The sequence below is a fragment of the Salvelinus fontinalis genome, chromosome 26 (genome assembly GCF_029448725.1).
Source record: "Salvelinus fontinalis isolate EN_2023a chromosome 26, ASM2944872v1, whole genome shotgun sequence".
NCBI lineage: Eukaryota > Metazoa > Chordata > Actinopteri > Salmoniformes > Salmonidae > Salvelinus > Salvelinus fontinalis.
The window spans coordinates 20906798-20919292 of record NC_074690.1 but is presented as its reverse complement, the minus strand read 5'-3'; the positions used below and the strand labels follow the sequence as shown (position 1 = coordinate 20919292).

General features: G+C 42.2%; 1 protein-coding gene across 1 annotated transcript in view; it reads left to right on the top strand.

Annotated features, from left to right (window-relative positions):
* Positions 1–4364: 4364 nt before the first annotated feature.
* LOC129823892 (protein phosphatase 1L-like) overlaps positions 4365–12495 on the top strand; it is a 29553-nt gene continuing 21422 nt past the window's right edge. The window contains exon 1 of the mRNA XM_055882968.1: positions 4365–5293. Coding sequence (XP_055738943.1) covers positions 4895–5293 — 399 coding nt within the window. The 5' untranslated portion in view covers positions 4365–4894. The remainder of the gene's footprint in view (positions 5294–12495) is intronic.

Genomic DNA, 12495 nt, shown 5'->3' with positions numbered 1-12495 from the left:
CTAAGGGACAGATACACTGGGGAATATGAGGAAGAGTGGGTCGGCAGGGACACAAGGTGAAAAACTGAGGGACATGGTAATGAAGCTCTAGGATAACATACAACACAGGACGTTCTTTCCTTTTGCATTGTGTCTCTGTGATATGATGCTTCAGGATATCAGAACAGGAATTACTCACCTCAAACTGGACAAAGATTTTTTATTTAATGAGTCTGACGCGAAGGATATACTGCTTCTCCGAGACCAGGCACAAATCCCTATCTTTCGCGTGAAGAAAAGACGGAGATACAGGGGTGCAGATCCAGGTGCCTTGTGAGAGTTCGTCGGCGAGTGGGTAACCCGTCTCTACACTCCGTTCTATTGGCCAACTTGCAATCACTGGAGAATAAACTGGAAGAGCTCCGTTTGAGAGTATCCTACCAACGGTACATTAAAAACGGTCATTTCTTATGTTTCACCGTGTCGTGGCTGAACGACGACACGGATAATATACAGTTGGCTGGTTTTTTATATATGGCTGCCACAAACACAGACACACCACAGAGTTAGTAATACAACTTATGTATTTATTTAACTGGGCATCACCCTATATCATCATACATCATACCCTATATGAGATGGAGGCTGGACCTGTACGCTCAGGCGTCAGGACGACCACACCACGCTGACACCACCTTAAAGTGGAAGGGTCCTAAACACAACACAAGGGATAAACACAAGGGATAAATGTCTCAAACGAGCCTCCATGACCAGTGACCACCTTGATGCAACATCCTACCAACCTTTAGGAAACCAAAGATTATGGATATACTGCCAAGATACATGTCTCTCCGCCCTAGCAGTGGGAGTCGTTGTCCACAAAGTGGCACGACGGGCTGTCTAGCTCCAGTACTGCTGACTTTTACAACTCCTCTCAGAGGGCATTATGTCCACTTTCTACCTTGACACTCGTTGGGTGTGGCTTGAAGTTGGACAATTGAGCCCACTGGCATGCTGCGCTGTGGCCTGGTCAGTGAAACCAACACCACCTCCTCTATAGGTACACAACACACCCTTCTGAGGCTGTATAGGTGCCCCATGACAGGGTCCTACACATAGAGATATACCATATATATAAAGTATTCAGACCCCTTGACTTTTTCCACATTTTGTTACATTACAGCCTCATTCTAAAATTGATTAAATAGTTTTTATTCCTCATCAATCTACACACAATACCCCATAATGACAAAACAAAATCAGGTTTTTAGAATTATTTGCAAATATTTATTTTTATTTTTTATTTCACCTTTATTATATAAAAAAATATATGTTTTTTAAATATCACATTTCCATGAGCTTTTCTGACCCTTTACTTTGTTGTAGCACCTTTGGCAGCGATTACAGCCTCAAGTCTTCTTGGGTATGCCACTACAAGTTTGGCACACCTGTATTTGGGGAGTTTCTCCCATTCTTCTCTGCAGATCATTGAGAGACATTGAGAGACTTGTCCCGAAGCCACTCCTGCATTGTCTTGGCTGTGTGGTTAGGGTCGTTTTCCTGTTGGAAGGTGAACCTTCATCCCAGTCTGAGGTCTTGATCTCTCTTGAGCAGGTTTTCATCAAGGATCTCTCTGTACTTTGCTCTGTTCATTTTTTCCTTGATCCTGACTAGTCTCCCAGTCCCTGCTGCTGAAAAACATTCCCACAGCATGATGCTGCCACCACCATGCATCACCATAGGGATGGTGCCAGGTTTCCTCCAGACGTGACGCTTGGCATCTAGGCCAAAGTTTTTCAATCTTGGTTTCATCAGGCCAGAGAATCTTGTTTCTCATGGTCTGAGAGTCCTTTAGGTGCCTTCTGGCAAGCTCCAAGCAGGCTGTCATGTACCTTTTACTGAGGAGTGGCTTCCATCTGGCCACTCTACCATAAAGGCCTGATTGGTGGAGTGCTGCAGAGATGGTTGTCCTTCTGGAAGGTTCTCCCATCTCCACAAAGGAACTCTGGAGCTCTGTCAGAGTGAACATCGGGTTCTTGGTCACCTCTTTGACCAAGGCCCTTCTCCCCAAATTGCTCTAGGAAGAGTCTTGGTGGTTCCAAACTTCTTCCACTTAAGAATGATTGAGGACACTGTGTCCTTGGGGACCGTCAATGCTGCAGAAATGTTTTTGTACCCTTCCCCAGATCTGTGCCTTGACACAATCCTGTCTCGGAGCTCTACGAACAATTCCTTCGACCTCATAGCTTGGTTTTTGCTGTGATATGCATTGTCAACTGTGGGACCTTACATAGACAGGTGGGTGCCTTTCCAAATCCTGTCCAATCAATTGGATTGTGCCTTGACACAATCCTGTCTTGGAGCTCTACGAACAATTCCTTCGACCTCATAGCTTGGTTTTTGCTGTGACATGCATTGTCAACTGTGGGACCTTACATAGACAGGTGGGTGCCTTTATAAATCATGTCAAATCAATTGGATTTACCACAGGTGGACTCCAATGAAGTTGTAGAAACATCTCAAGGATGATCAATGGAAACAGGATGCACATGAACTCAATTTCGAGTCTCATAGCAAAGGGTCTGAATACTTATGTAAATAAGGTATTTCTGGGGTATTTATATAAATTGGATAACATTTTTATAAGCCTGTTTTCACTTTGTCATTATAGGGTATTGTGTGTAGATTGATGACCTTTTAAAAAAAAAAAAAAAAATTAGAATAAGGCTGCAACGTAACAAAATGTGTAAAAAGTCATGGGGTCTGAATACTTTCCGAATGCACTGTTTATGTTCCTATGTTCTATATCTATGGTCCTATTTAAGACTCAGATGAAAGCCTCCTATATGACTTGTTTGTCCCATGAATAAACTCATGATCAATGCTGACACAGAGTGCTCCTTTTTCTATATATTTCATGGGATAGTCACCTGGTGAAGTCTCCTGGGGTAAGACATTTTTTGTACCAGCCTTGGGTCGGCCTACATGGATTTTTAATCACATTCCCAATGTGCTTTTTTACTACAGTCTCTGAATGTCTACTAGCCATGTACTACAAGGTGGGGGTAGGCCCAAACATATTAAACAAAATAATGCAATTTTGGCTTTCCGGAATTATGTTCTTCAAGCAACAGAGAGGGAGAGAATAAGTTAGACCAAAGGAAGGAAGTTAACATTGAGGGACCTTTATCAAAAAAATCTAGGCTCACATTTGATATGTAGAGCCTCTTGCCTAAAGATGTTATTCTTGCAAATGAGAATGTCTGATTAATATGCCTGTGTGACCACTGTGTGGTGTAAAATTGTCCTCTAGGAATTGAGTTTGACACCCCAATATGTCAATGACAGTTTCCTAATAATGTGGTCCCATATAAGATTACGTGTTGGTGCTAAAAAGTGTGTTTTCACATTAGTCTCTCTAGACAGACGGGGTTGCCTCCCAAAACAATGTACCAATGTTCCTGTTGCTCCTAGGTCTATGTTTCAGAGACTATATTCACATGGTGCATAGGCCAGTATTACAATGTGTAGGTTCACAGTCACATTGTTGCATAGTACATTAGCCTGTGACAATTTGTTTGCAGTTTGTGGAAGTACAGAATTATTTTTTTAATGTTTATTAGAATAGTTAAATTAGCTGTGGTAAGACCTCCCTTTACTTGAGAATGATTGGTTAGGTTAGTTATTTCCACTGTGAGCTTATTTGCAAATCTTTGAAATTGTGCAAACCACAAACTGGTATATAAGTTATAAGAGTTATGTAACAATATGCAATGTATGTGTCTATGTAATTGCGATGTAAATACATAGGCTTTAAAGTGGGACCAGTTCTGTTTCATCTCAATTGTAGTGCGGCAAGTAACCTAGTGGTTAGAGCGCTGGGCGAGGTTGCTAGATCGAATCCCTGAGCTGACAAAGTATAAATATGTCCTTCTGCCCCTGAACAAGGCAGTTAACCCACTGTTCCTAGGTCGTCATTGTAAATAATAATTTGTTCTTTAGTTCTTAACTGACTTGCCTAGTTAAATAAATAAAATATCAAATAGGACTGGAGTCAGCCGCCAGAGGGCTACAATATTCTTCGTGTTGTGCTTTGGGTGCTGTTTATAGGTTAGTGGCTATTCAATGGTCACCAACCGTTTCCCGGACAGCCTATGGTGGGCGTGCAGGCTTTTGTTCCATCCTAATACTAACAACTGATACCAGTGGAATATGCTTAATAGGCCTAATAATAAAAAAAAATACATTTGATAATAAAATGTGCAGAGAGGAAAGCTATAGACAGACCTACATAACAAATCCTGAATATTAAGACTATTATAAACACCCTCGCTTGCTGCAGCTGTTGTGATCATGATCCATCATAGGACGTTCTGCAGCAGCTGCGCACACTGTCATCACTGGGGGTGCGCAAGGGGGTTGTTGTTGATGCGGGTGAGTAGAGACTCAATGGGAGCGTTTCCCACACAAAAAACGGGGTCACCGCAAAAACAGGCCACCGAAACTGAAACTCCTACTATGCCCCGGGTGACAACTCCTCCTCACATTCCGGTGAGTCGTCTCCCATTATTCGCGAAGCCTACAATGGGCTACAGACGACAGCGACTTCATAACGAGTTTTGTCGGCGAATCCTCGTGCTCCAGCTGTTATTTCGCGAGCCAAGACAGTCTCACTTGTGTCTTTCAAGTCAATGACTCTGCCCGCTTTCGTCATTCGCTCTTCAGTGTTACATTCCGCTGCGCGTTAAGGCTGGGAATAGCCTGCATTGACAATTTAAAGCCAGTTTGATATATTTATAGCAGTTCTGACATCAAACATTGATGGTGGACGTTTTACATTTTTCCCTTGAACGGATATAATGGAGTGAATTGACCTGGACGAGAGGGGCAACCGTCAACAGTTTTCTTGCGTGTGATGATAGGAGACACAATGACGCTGCTGTCTCTTTTGGGTCGGATCATGCGTTATTTCCTCCTCAGGCCAGAGACATTGTTTCTGCTATGCATTAGCTTGGCCTTATGGAGTTACTTCTTCCACACGGACGAGGTGAAGACCATCGTCAAGTCCAGCCGGGATGCCGTGAACATGGTGAAGGGGAAAGTGGCGGAGATGATGCAAAACGACAGGTTGGGGGGCCTGAATGTCCTAGATGCGGAGTTCTCCAAAACTTGGGACTTCAAAAACAACAATGTAGCAGTGTACTCCATTCAGGGGCGGCGCGACCACATGGAGGACCGATTCGAGGTACTCACCGACATCACCAACAAGAGTCACCCGTCTATATTCGGGATATTTGACGGTCACGGTGGTGAGGTAGGTGCAGTGACGATTTTAAGCATGTAAATCTTGATGGGGCAAACTCCCCAAATGTTTTTAGATGCAGCCACTTCACAACACTAAGCAATACATTAATTGCACTAAAACTGTTAGGGCCTACATAAAGCTGTCCCAAAAGCAGCGCTTTCTTTTCAGCACCATGGAGTGAATCCTTACCACCGCTACACCTGGCTATCAGCGGAGCCTTGTCTGGCAGCGAAACAGTTCATTCAGCCTCCTTTACTGCCTTTAAAAAAAACATAACTGATATGACTTAAACAAATGTGGTTTCTACTGACAATTGAGATGTACAAACTATGGCATAAGGGAACAACGAGCGGATAAGAGGCAATCCGAGCTAGGACTATCATAGTCAATAACTATTTGTTCAGTACTGAAATGTACAGCAAAATAATTCAGAACATGGGCCCTTCTTACAGTATTCTCCCAGTACACCAAGTCAGAACCGTAGGATAAATAAAGGGGGCATATAAGCAGCCAATGATAGCAGCCAATGAAAGCTCTTACAATATTTGATGATGACATTTCTCTAAAACAGGCTATAGACTACATGTGCACCACCAAGTCAGAACAGTAGGCTGAGTTATGAGGGGGAAAGGGACCAAATTATTAGGGCGAGGCACATGGGCTACTAACAGCTTACTACACAACATGCACTTAGTATTACTTTCTTAGCTACAGAATATTACACCATTTATGCAGCAGCATAAAATACATTTTTGGACTCACCTGCTGTGCTAGCTTAAACAGGAAGTTGGCGTGGCTGTCCTTCTTGTGGCCAAATCACTGAGCTAGGCTAAAACACATGCATTTTGGAGCTGCCTTACTCAAGAAGGCCTTACTCAAGAAAGCAAAAAAAGAGACCATGTTTGTATGCAGCTTTATTAACTGAATTATTTAGTTTTTACATCGTTTGCGAACTGTTATGTGACACATATTAATGCCAAAATAACATGCAAAACAGGCAACCCATTATTTTTTTACATATTTTTTTAGCTAAACAGGTGGGTCTCAAAACAGGCGGGGCTCTGCCCCACTTGCCCTGAATGATGGGTCCCACTGGGTAGGTGTCTCTCAAATCCATAGCCTAGTAAAAGAGGCCTATATGTTTATCACCATTAATTAGAAATAATAGCTTAAAACACAAAGGATGCTGCTGAACATCATTCGCATCTGTGGTCAGCACAGCATCCTCATTGGATTTGGAATGAGAGAGTTAAGTCCTAACAAAACATCTTCCCACCCCAGCTTTCAGGGTACATAAAACTAGCAAACAGAGCATTTTGAAAGTCACACGGTCTTGGGGCATCCTAACCATGACCAGAATTTAAGTTGAGTAGGCAGCATCTAAATCCTCTGCAGTACGGTTTACAGGGTCTCTCCGCTGGCCTATTCACTATTTAGTAGTAGGCCCTGTGTATGTCGCCTACCACTACTACCCTTTGATGAAACTAGAATCACCCTCTGTGTTTTTGTGTGTTGTCCTCAGCTCAAAGACATAGGAATTGAATTGCAAACCCACACAAAGAACCAGTCTTGAGGCTTTGTGTGTCGCACATGGTGTGAACCATTTTTTCTCCCTTTGACTGTCAAGGGTCAGGGAATGCCCAAGGTAGCCTTCAGACCACATGTCTAGGGAGCCATCTGCCAATTCAGTGTCCACAGTGAGCTTGGAGCCAGGATTCTTTTTCTCACAGACACTATTACACAACTATTACACACTATTACAAAGCTATTACACACTATAACAAAGCTATTACACAAACACTATTACAAAGCTATTACACACTATAACAAAGCTATTACACAAACACTATTAAACATTATTGCAATACTATTACTCTATTACACACTGTTACACATCTGTTTTAGAAGTCACAGATGCCACTTTAGTATGGCGACTGTGTCTATCTCCACCAAATCAAACCAAATCAAAATACTAAAAGATTTACACTGAGTGGACAAAACATAAAGAACACCTGCTCTTTCCATGACATAGACGACCAGGTGAAAGCTATGATCCCTTATTGATGTCACTTATTAAATCCATTTCAATCAGAGTAGATGAAGGGGAAGACAGGTTAAAGGATTTTTAAGCCTTGAGACATGGATTGGGTATGTGTGCCAATCAGAGGGTGAATGGATAAGACAAAAGATTTAAGTGCCTTTGAACAGGGTATGGTAGTAGGTGCCAGGTGCTCCGGTTTGTGTCAAGAACTGCAACCCTGCTGTTTTTTCACGCTCAACAGTTTCCTGTGTGTGTCAAGAATGGTCAAAGGACATCCAACCGACTTGACACAACTGTGGGAAGCATTGGAGTCAAGATCACTTTCTGAGTCAAAATGCAAGCCAAGATCTACCACTCAGATTTTTGTTGTTGTTGCATGACTTTAAAAAACTAAGCTTACTCAACATTATCCAATTAAAAACAGTTATATAGCAATGCGGTTTGTGCAGTAGGCTATAGGCCCAATGCATGATCATTGACTATGAATACTTGAATTTCCCTGCCAATGTGGTTCCTCTGACCATTTTGAAATTATATTACCACAATTTAGGTGTATGAAGACATTGGTAATAGATCATTTGTTGTATTTCTTGTGAGGCACAGCTGAGTGAGCAAAATAATTCACTTTTTTTCTGCATCTGATGGTCAGTCTGAGGTGAGGGAGGGAGCAGCGGTGAGGCTGCCTCTCACCCGACTCACAGTCCCTCCTCTCTCCCTTCCTCCACTGAGAAAAGGAGACAGTCTTCCAGCTGATGGTGAAACTTAAGTCGCATTGCATTATTTCTGCCTCATGCACCAATTCATGTTGTTACTCCTATGACCAGAGAAAGTAAAATATTCCTTTATTAAAACTTCTTACTAAAACCCGTCAGCGGGACACCTGTCAACAACTTCTGGTGAAATTGGAGGGCGCGCAATTCAAATAATTAATCACAGCTATCAAGGCTATTTGTCACGATCGTCGTGAGGTGAAAGAGTGGACCAAGGCGCAGCGTGATATAAATACATCTTCTTTAATACAATGAAGACGAAACAAACACTTTTACAAACTAACAAAACGACGAACGTGAAGCTATACAAACTAAGTGCTAACATGCAACATAGACATAGACAATTACCCACGAAATACCCAATGAATATGGCTGCCTAAATATGGCTCTCAATCAGAGACAATGAACAACAGCTGCCTCTAATTGAGAACCAATCTAGGCAGCCATAGACATACAATCACCTATACTAGACACTGCCCCCATAAACATACAAAAACCCCTAGACATTACAAAAACACATACATCCCCCATGTCACATCCTGACCTAACTAAAATCATAAAGAAAACAAAGATAACTAAGGCCAGGGCGTGACACTATTCAAATAAATAAATTATGGATATTAAACATTTAAGTACATACAAGTATCTTATATCGGTTAAAAGCGTACATTCTTGTTAATCTAACTGTATTGTCCGATTTAGAATAGGCTTTACAGCGAAAGCATGCCATGCGATTGTTTGAGGACGGCCCCCCACATCAAAATATTTTTCTACCAGCACAGGTTTCATAAATTCACAAATAGCGATTGAATATTACTTTTTGAAAATCTTCCTCTGATTTGCAATCCAAAGGGTCCCAGCTACAACATGTAGTGTCGTTTTGTTAGATAAAATCCTTCTTTATATCCCAAAAGTCAGTTTAGTTGGTGCCATCGATTTGAGTAATCCATTCATTCAACATGCAGAGAAAGGAATCCAAAAAGCTACCGCTAAACTTTGTTAAAGCAAGTCAAAATACGTTTCTATTTAATCTTCAGGTACCCTAAAATGTAATTAAACTATAATATTTCATACGGAAAGAGGTATGTTCAATAGAAAAGTGATATTAGCAGGTGCGCATCCTCTTCATCGTGCGCACACAGACTGATTTCCAGCTCTGTGTTCCTGTATCACAACCCAGAATTCTTTCTTGTTTTGGAAGAAACAAGCCTGAAACCTTGAACAAAGACTGTTGACATCTAATGTCAGCCATAGGAATTGCAATCTGGGAGCTGGATTTAACTTAGTCCCTATACGTTATAATGGAAGAGCATGGGCTCTCAAAAATAAAAATTCTGGTTGGTTTTTCTTTGGATTTTCTCCTACCTTATCTATTGTGTTATAGTCTCCTACATTATTTTAAAATGTATACAAACTTCAGAGTATCTTCTTTCCAATGTTACCAATTATATGCATATCCTGGCTTCAGGGCCAGAGTAACAAGGCAGTTTACTTTGGGCACGTCAGTCAGGTGGAAATTCAGAAAAACGACCCTAGCCCTAACAAGTTTTAACAAAGCAAGCTTATCAAAACACTTTACTATACTCATTCATTGCAGCTGCAGTGCTGGTTGTAGCGTGAGTGGAATTACGGAGAACATGCATTTTATGTCTTATAAAACTGTTGACAAATTGTTGACAGTGCTGAATAACAACTTAAACATGAACTTAAGTTCAAGTGCACCTACAGCCAACAGGGCTGCTGAATCAAGTGCACCTACCGCCAACAGGGCTGCTGAATCAAGTGCACCTACCGCCAACAGGGCTGCTGAATCAAGTGCACCTACCGCCAACATAGCGAAAAGAAAAAAAAATAGGAAGGCAAGGCTTTATCGTTGTTTTTTTACAGAAATGTTTGGTGATCGACTAGGAATGGCTTGGTGATCGACCGGTTGGTGACCACTGTAACAGGTATTCAAGTCTTCCATTTTAAAAATGTATCAAATTTGAGATTCATGTAGATTCATCCTCTCTATCTTTTATCTTTTGTGGGAGAAGTTTAATTTAGTTGTAATTGTTGGCTATTCAACAAGATGTGCATCATGTTTTGGCTGAATTAGCAGTTCTCTCTAGGCTGTTATCAAATCAAATGTTATTTGTCACATGCACCGAATTAAACAGGTGTAGTAGACCTTACAGTGAAATGCTTACTTACAAGCCCTTAAGCAACAATGGTTTAAGAAGTTTTAAGAAAAAATAAGATTAAAGAAAAGTGTTAAAGTATATTGAAAAAACATACTTTAGGATGATTTTGTGACATGTATCAAATAATATCGTAGTCAGGCATCATATTCAACGTTATCTACCTTGTTCCAGAAGCCGAGCCCAAATTATCCTTCGCGCCCGGATTTTTTTTTTAACTGCGCAGGTCTCACAAGAAGTTGTGTTATTCAGTCCAGGGACGAGATATTCGACTCCTTTCAATTCTCACTTCCGCATTACAGTCTGAAGAACGCCTGTGACGTGTCTCTATCGTCCCAAGTCAAATGGCCTTTTATAGAGAAGGTCTTAAAGAGACACATCGCATTTTGGAAAACCCAATTCGGCTGGGAAAATGGCTGTAAAAATATTTCTGTTCGACTTAGAGAAACAATTCAAACCTTTTTAGAAACTACAGACTGTTATCTATCCAACAGTAGTAAATATATGCATATTGGAAAATAAAAAGTTTCTTAGGAGGCCGTTTGAAAATGTGCACACATTTTCCAGTTTTTTCAATATTCAGCGTGCAGCCATAACAGGTTTTAAGTAAGAAAATTGAAAATAAAGGTAACAAATAATGAAACAACAGCAGTAAAATAATAGCGAAGCTATATACAGGGGTATCGGTACAGAGTCAATGTGCAGGGGCACTGGTTAGTCGAGGTAATTGAGGTAATATGTACATGTAGGTAGAGTTAAAGTGACTATGCATAGATAATAAACAGAGAGTAGCAGCAGTGTAAAAGAGGAGTCTGGGTAGCCCTTTGATTAGCTGTTCAGGGGTCTTATGGCTTGGGAGTAGAAGCTTTTTGAACCTAGACTTTGCGCTCCGGTACCGCTTGCCGTGCGGTAGCAGAGAGAACAGTCCATGACTAGGGTGGCTGGAGTCTTTGACCATTTTTAGGGCCTTCCTCTGACACCACCTGGTATAGAGCTCCTGGATGGCAGGAAGCTTGGCCCCAGTGATGTATTGGGCCGTACGCACTACCCTCTGTAGTGCCTTGCGGTCGGAGGCCAGGCAGTGATTCAACCAGTCAGGATGCTCTCGATGGTGCAGCTGTAGAACCTTTTGAGGATCTGAGGACCCATGCCAAATCTTTTCAGTCTCCTGAGGGGGAATAGGCTTTGTCGTGCCCTCTTCACGACTGTCTTAGTGTGTTTGGACCATGATAGTTTGTTGGTGATGTGGACACCAAGAAACTTGAAGCTCTCAACTTGCTCCACTGCAGCCCCGTCGATTAGAATGGGGCGTGCTCGGCCCTCTTTTTCCTGTAGTCCACAATCATCTCCTTTGTCCTGATCACGTTGAGGGAGAGGTTGTTTTCCTGGCACCACATGGCCAGGTCTCTGACCTCCTCCCTATAGGCTGTCTCATCGTTGTTGGTGATCAGGCCTACCACTGTTGTGTCATCGACAAACTTGATGATGGTGTTGGAGTCATGCCTGGCCATGCAGTCATGAGTGAACAGGGAGTAGAGGAGGGGACTGAGCACGCACCCCTGAGGGCCCCCGTGTTGAGGATCAGTGTGGCGGATGTGTTTTTACCTACCCTTACTACTTGGGGGCAGCCCGTCAGGAAGTCCATGATCCAGTTGCAGAGGGAGGTGTTTCGTCCCAGGGTCCTTAGCTTGGTGATGAGTTTTGAGGGCATAATGGTGTTGAACGCTGAGCTGTAGTCAATGAATAACATTCTCACATAGGTGTTCCTTTTGTCCAGGTGGGAAAGGGCAGTGTTGAGTGCAATAGAGATTGCATCATCTGTGGATCTGTTAGGGCGGTATGCAAATTGGAGTGGGTCTAGGGTTTCTGGGATAATGATGTTGATGTGAGCTATGACCAGCCATTCAAAGCACTTCATGGCTATGACCAGCCATTCAAAGCACTTCATGGCTATAGACGTCGTTAGTCATTTAGGCAGCTTACCTTAATGTTCTTGTGCACAGGGACGATGGTGGTCTGTTTGAAACATGTTGGTATTACAGACTCAGTCAGGGACAGGTTGAAAATGTCAGTAAAGACTCTTGCCAGTTGGTCCGCAAATGCTCAGAATACACGTCCTAGTAATCCGTCTGGCCCAGCGGCCTTGTGAATGTTGACCTGTTTAAAGGTCTTAGTCACATCGGCTACGGAGAGGATGATCACACAGTCATCCGGGTAACA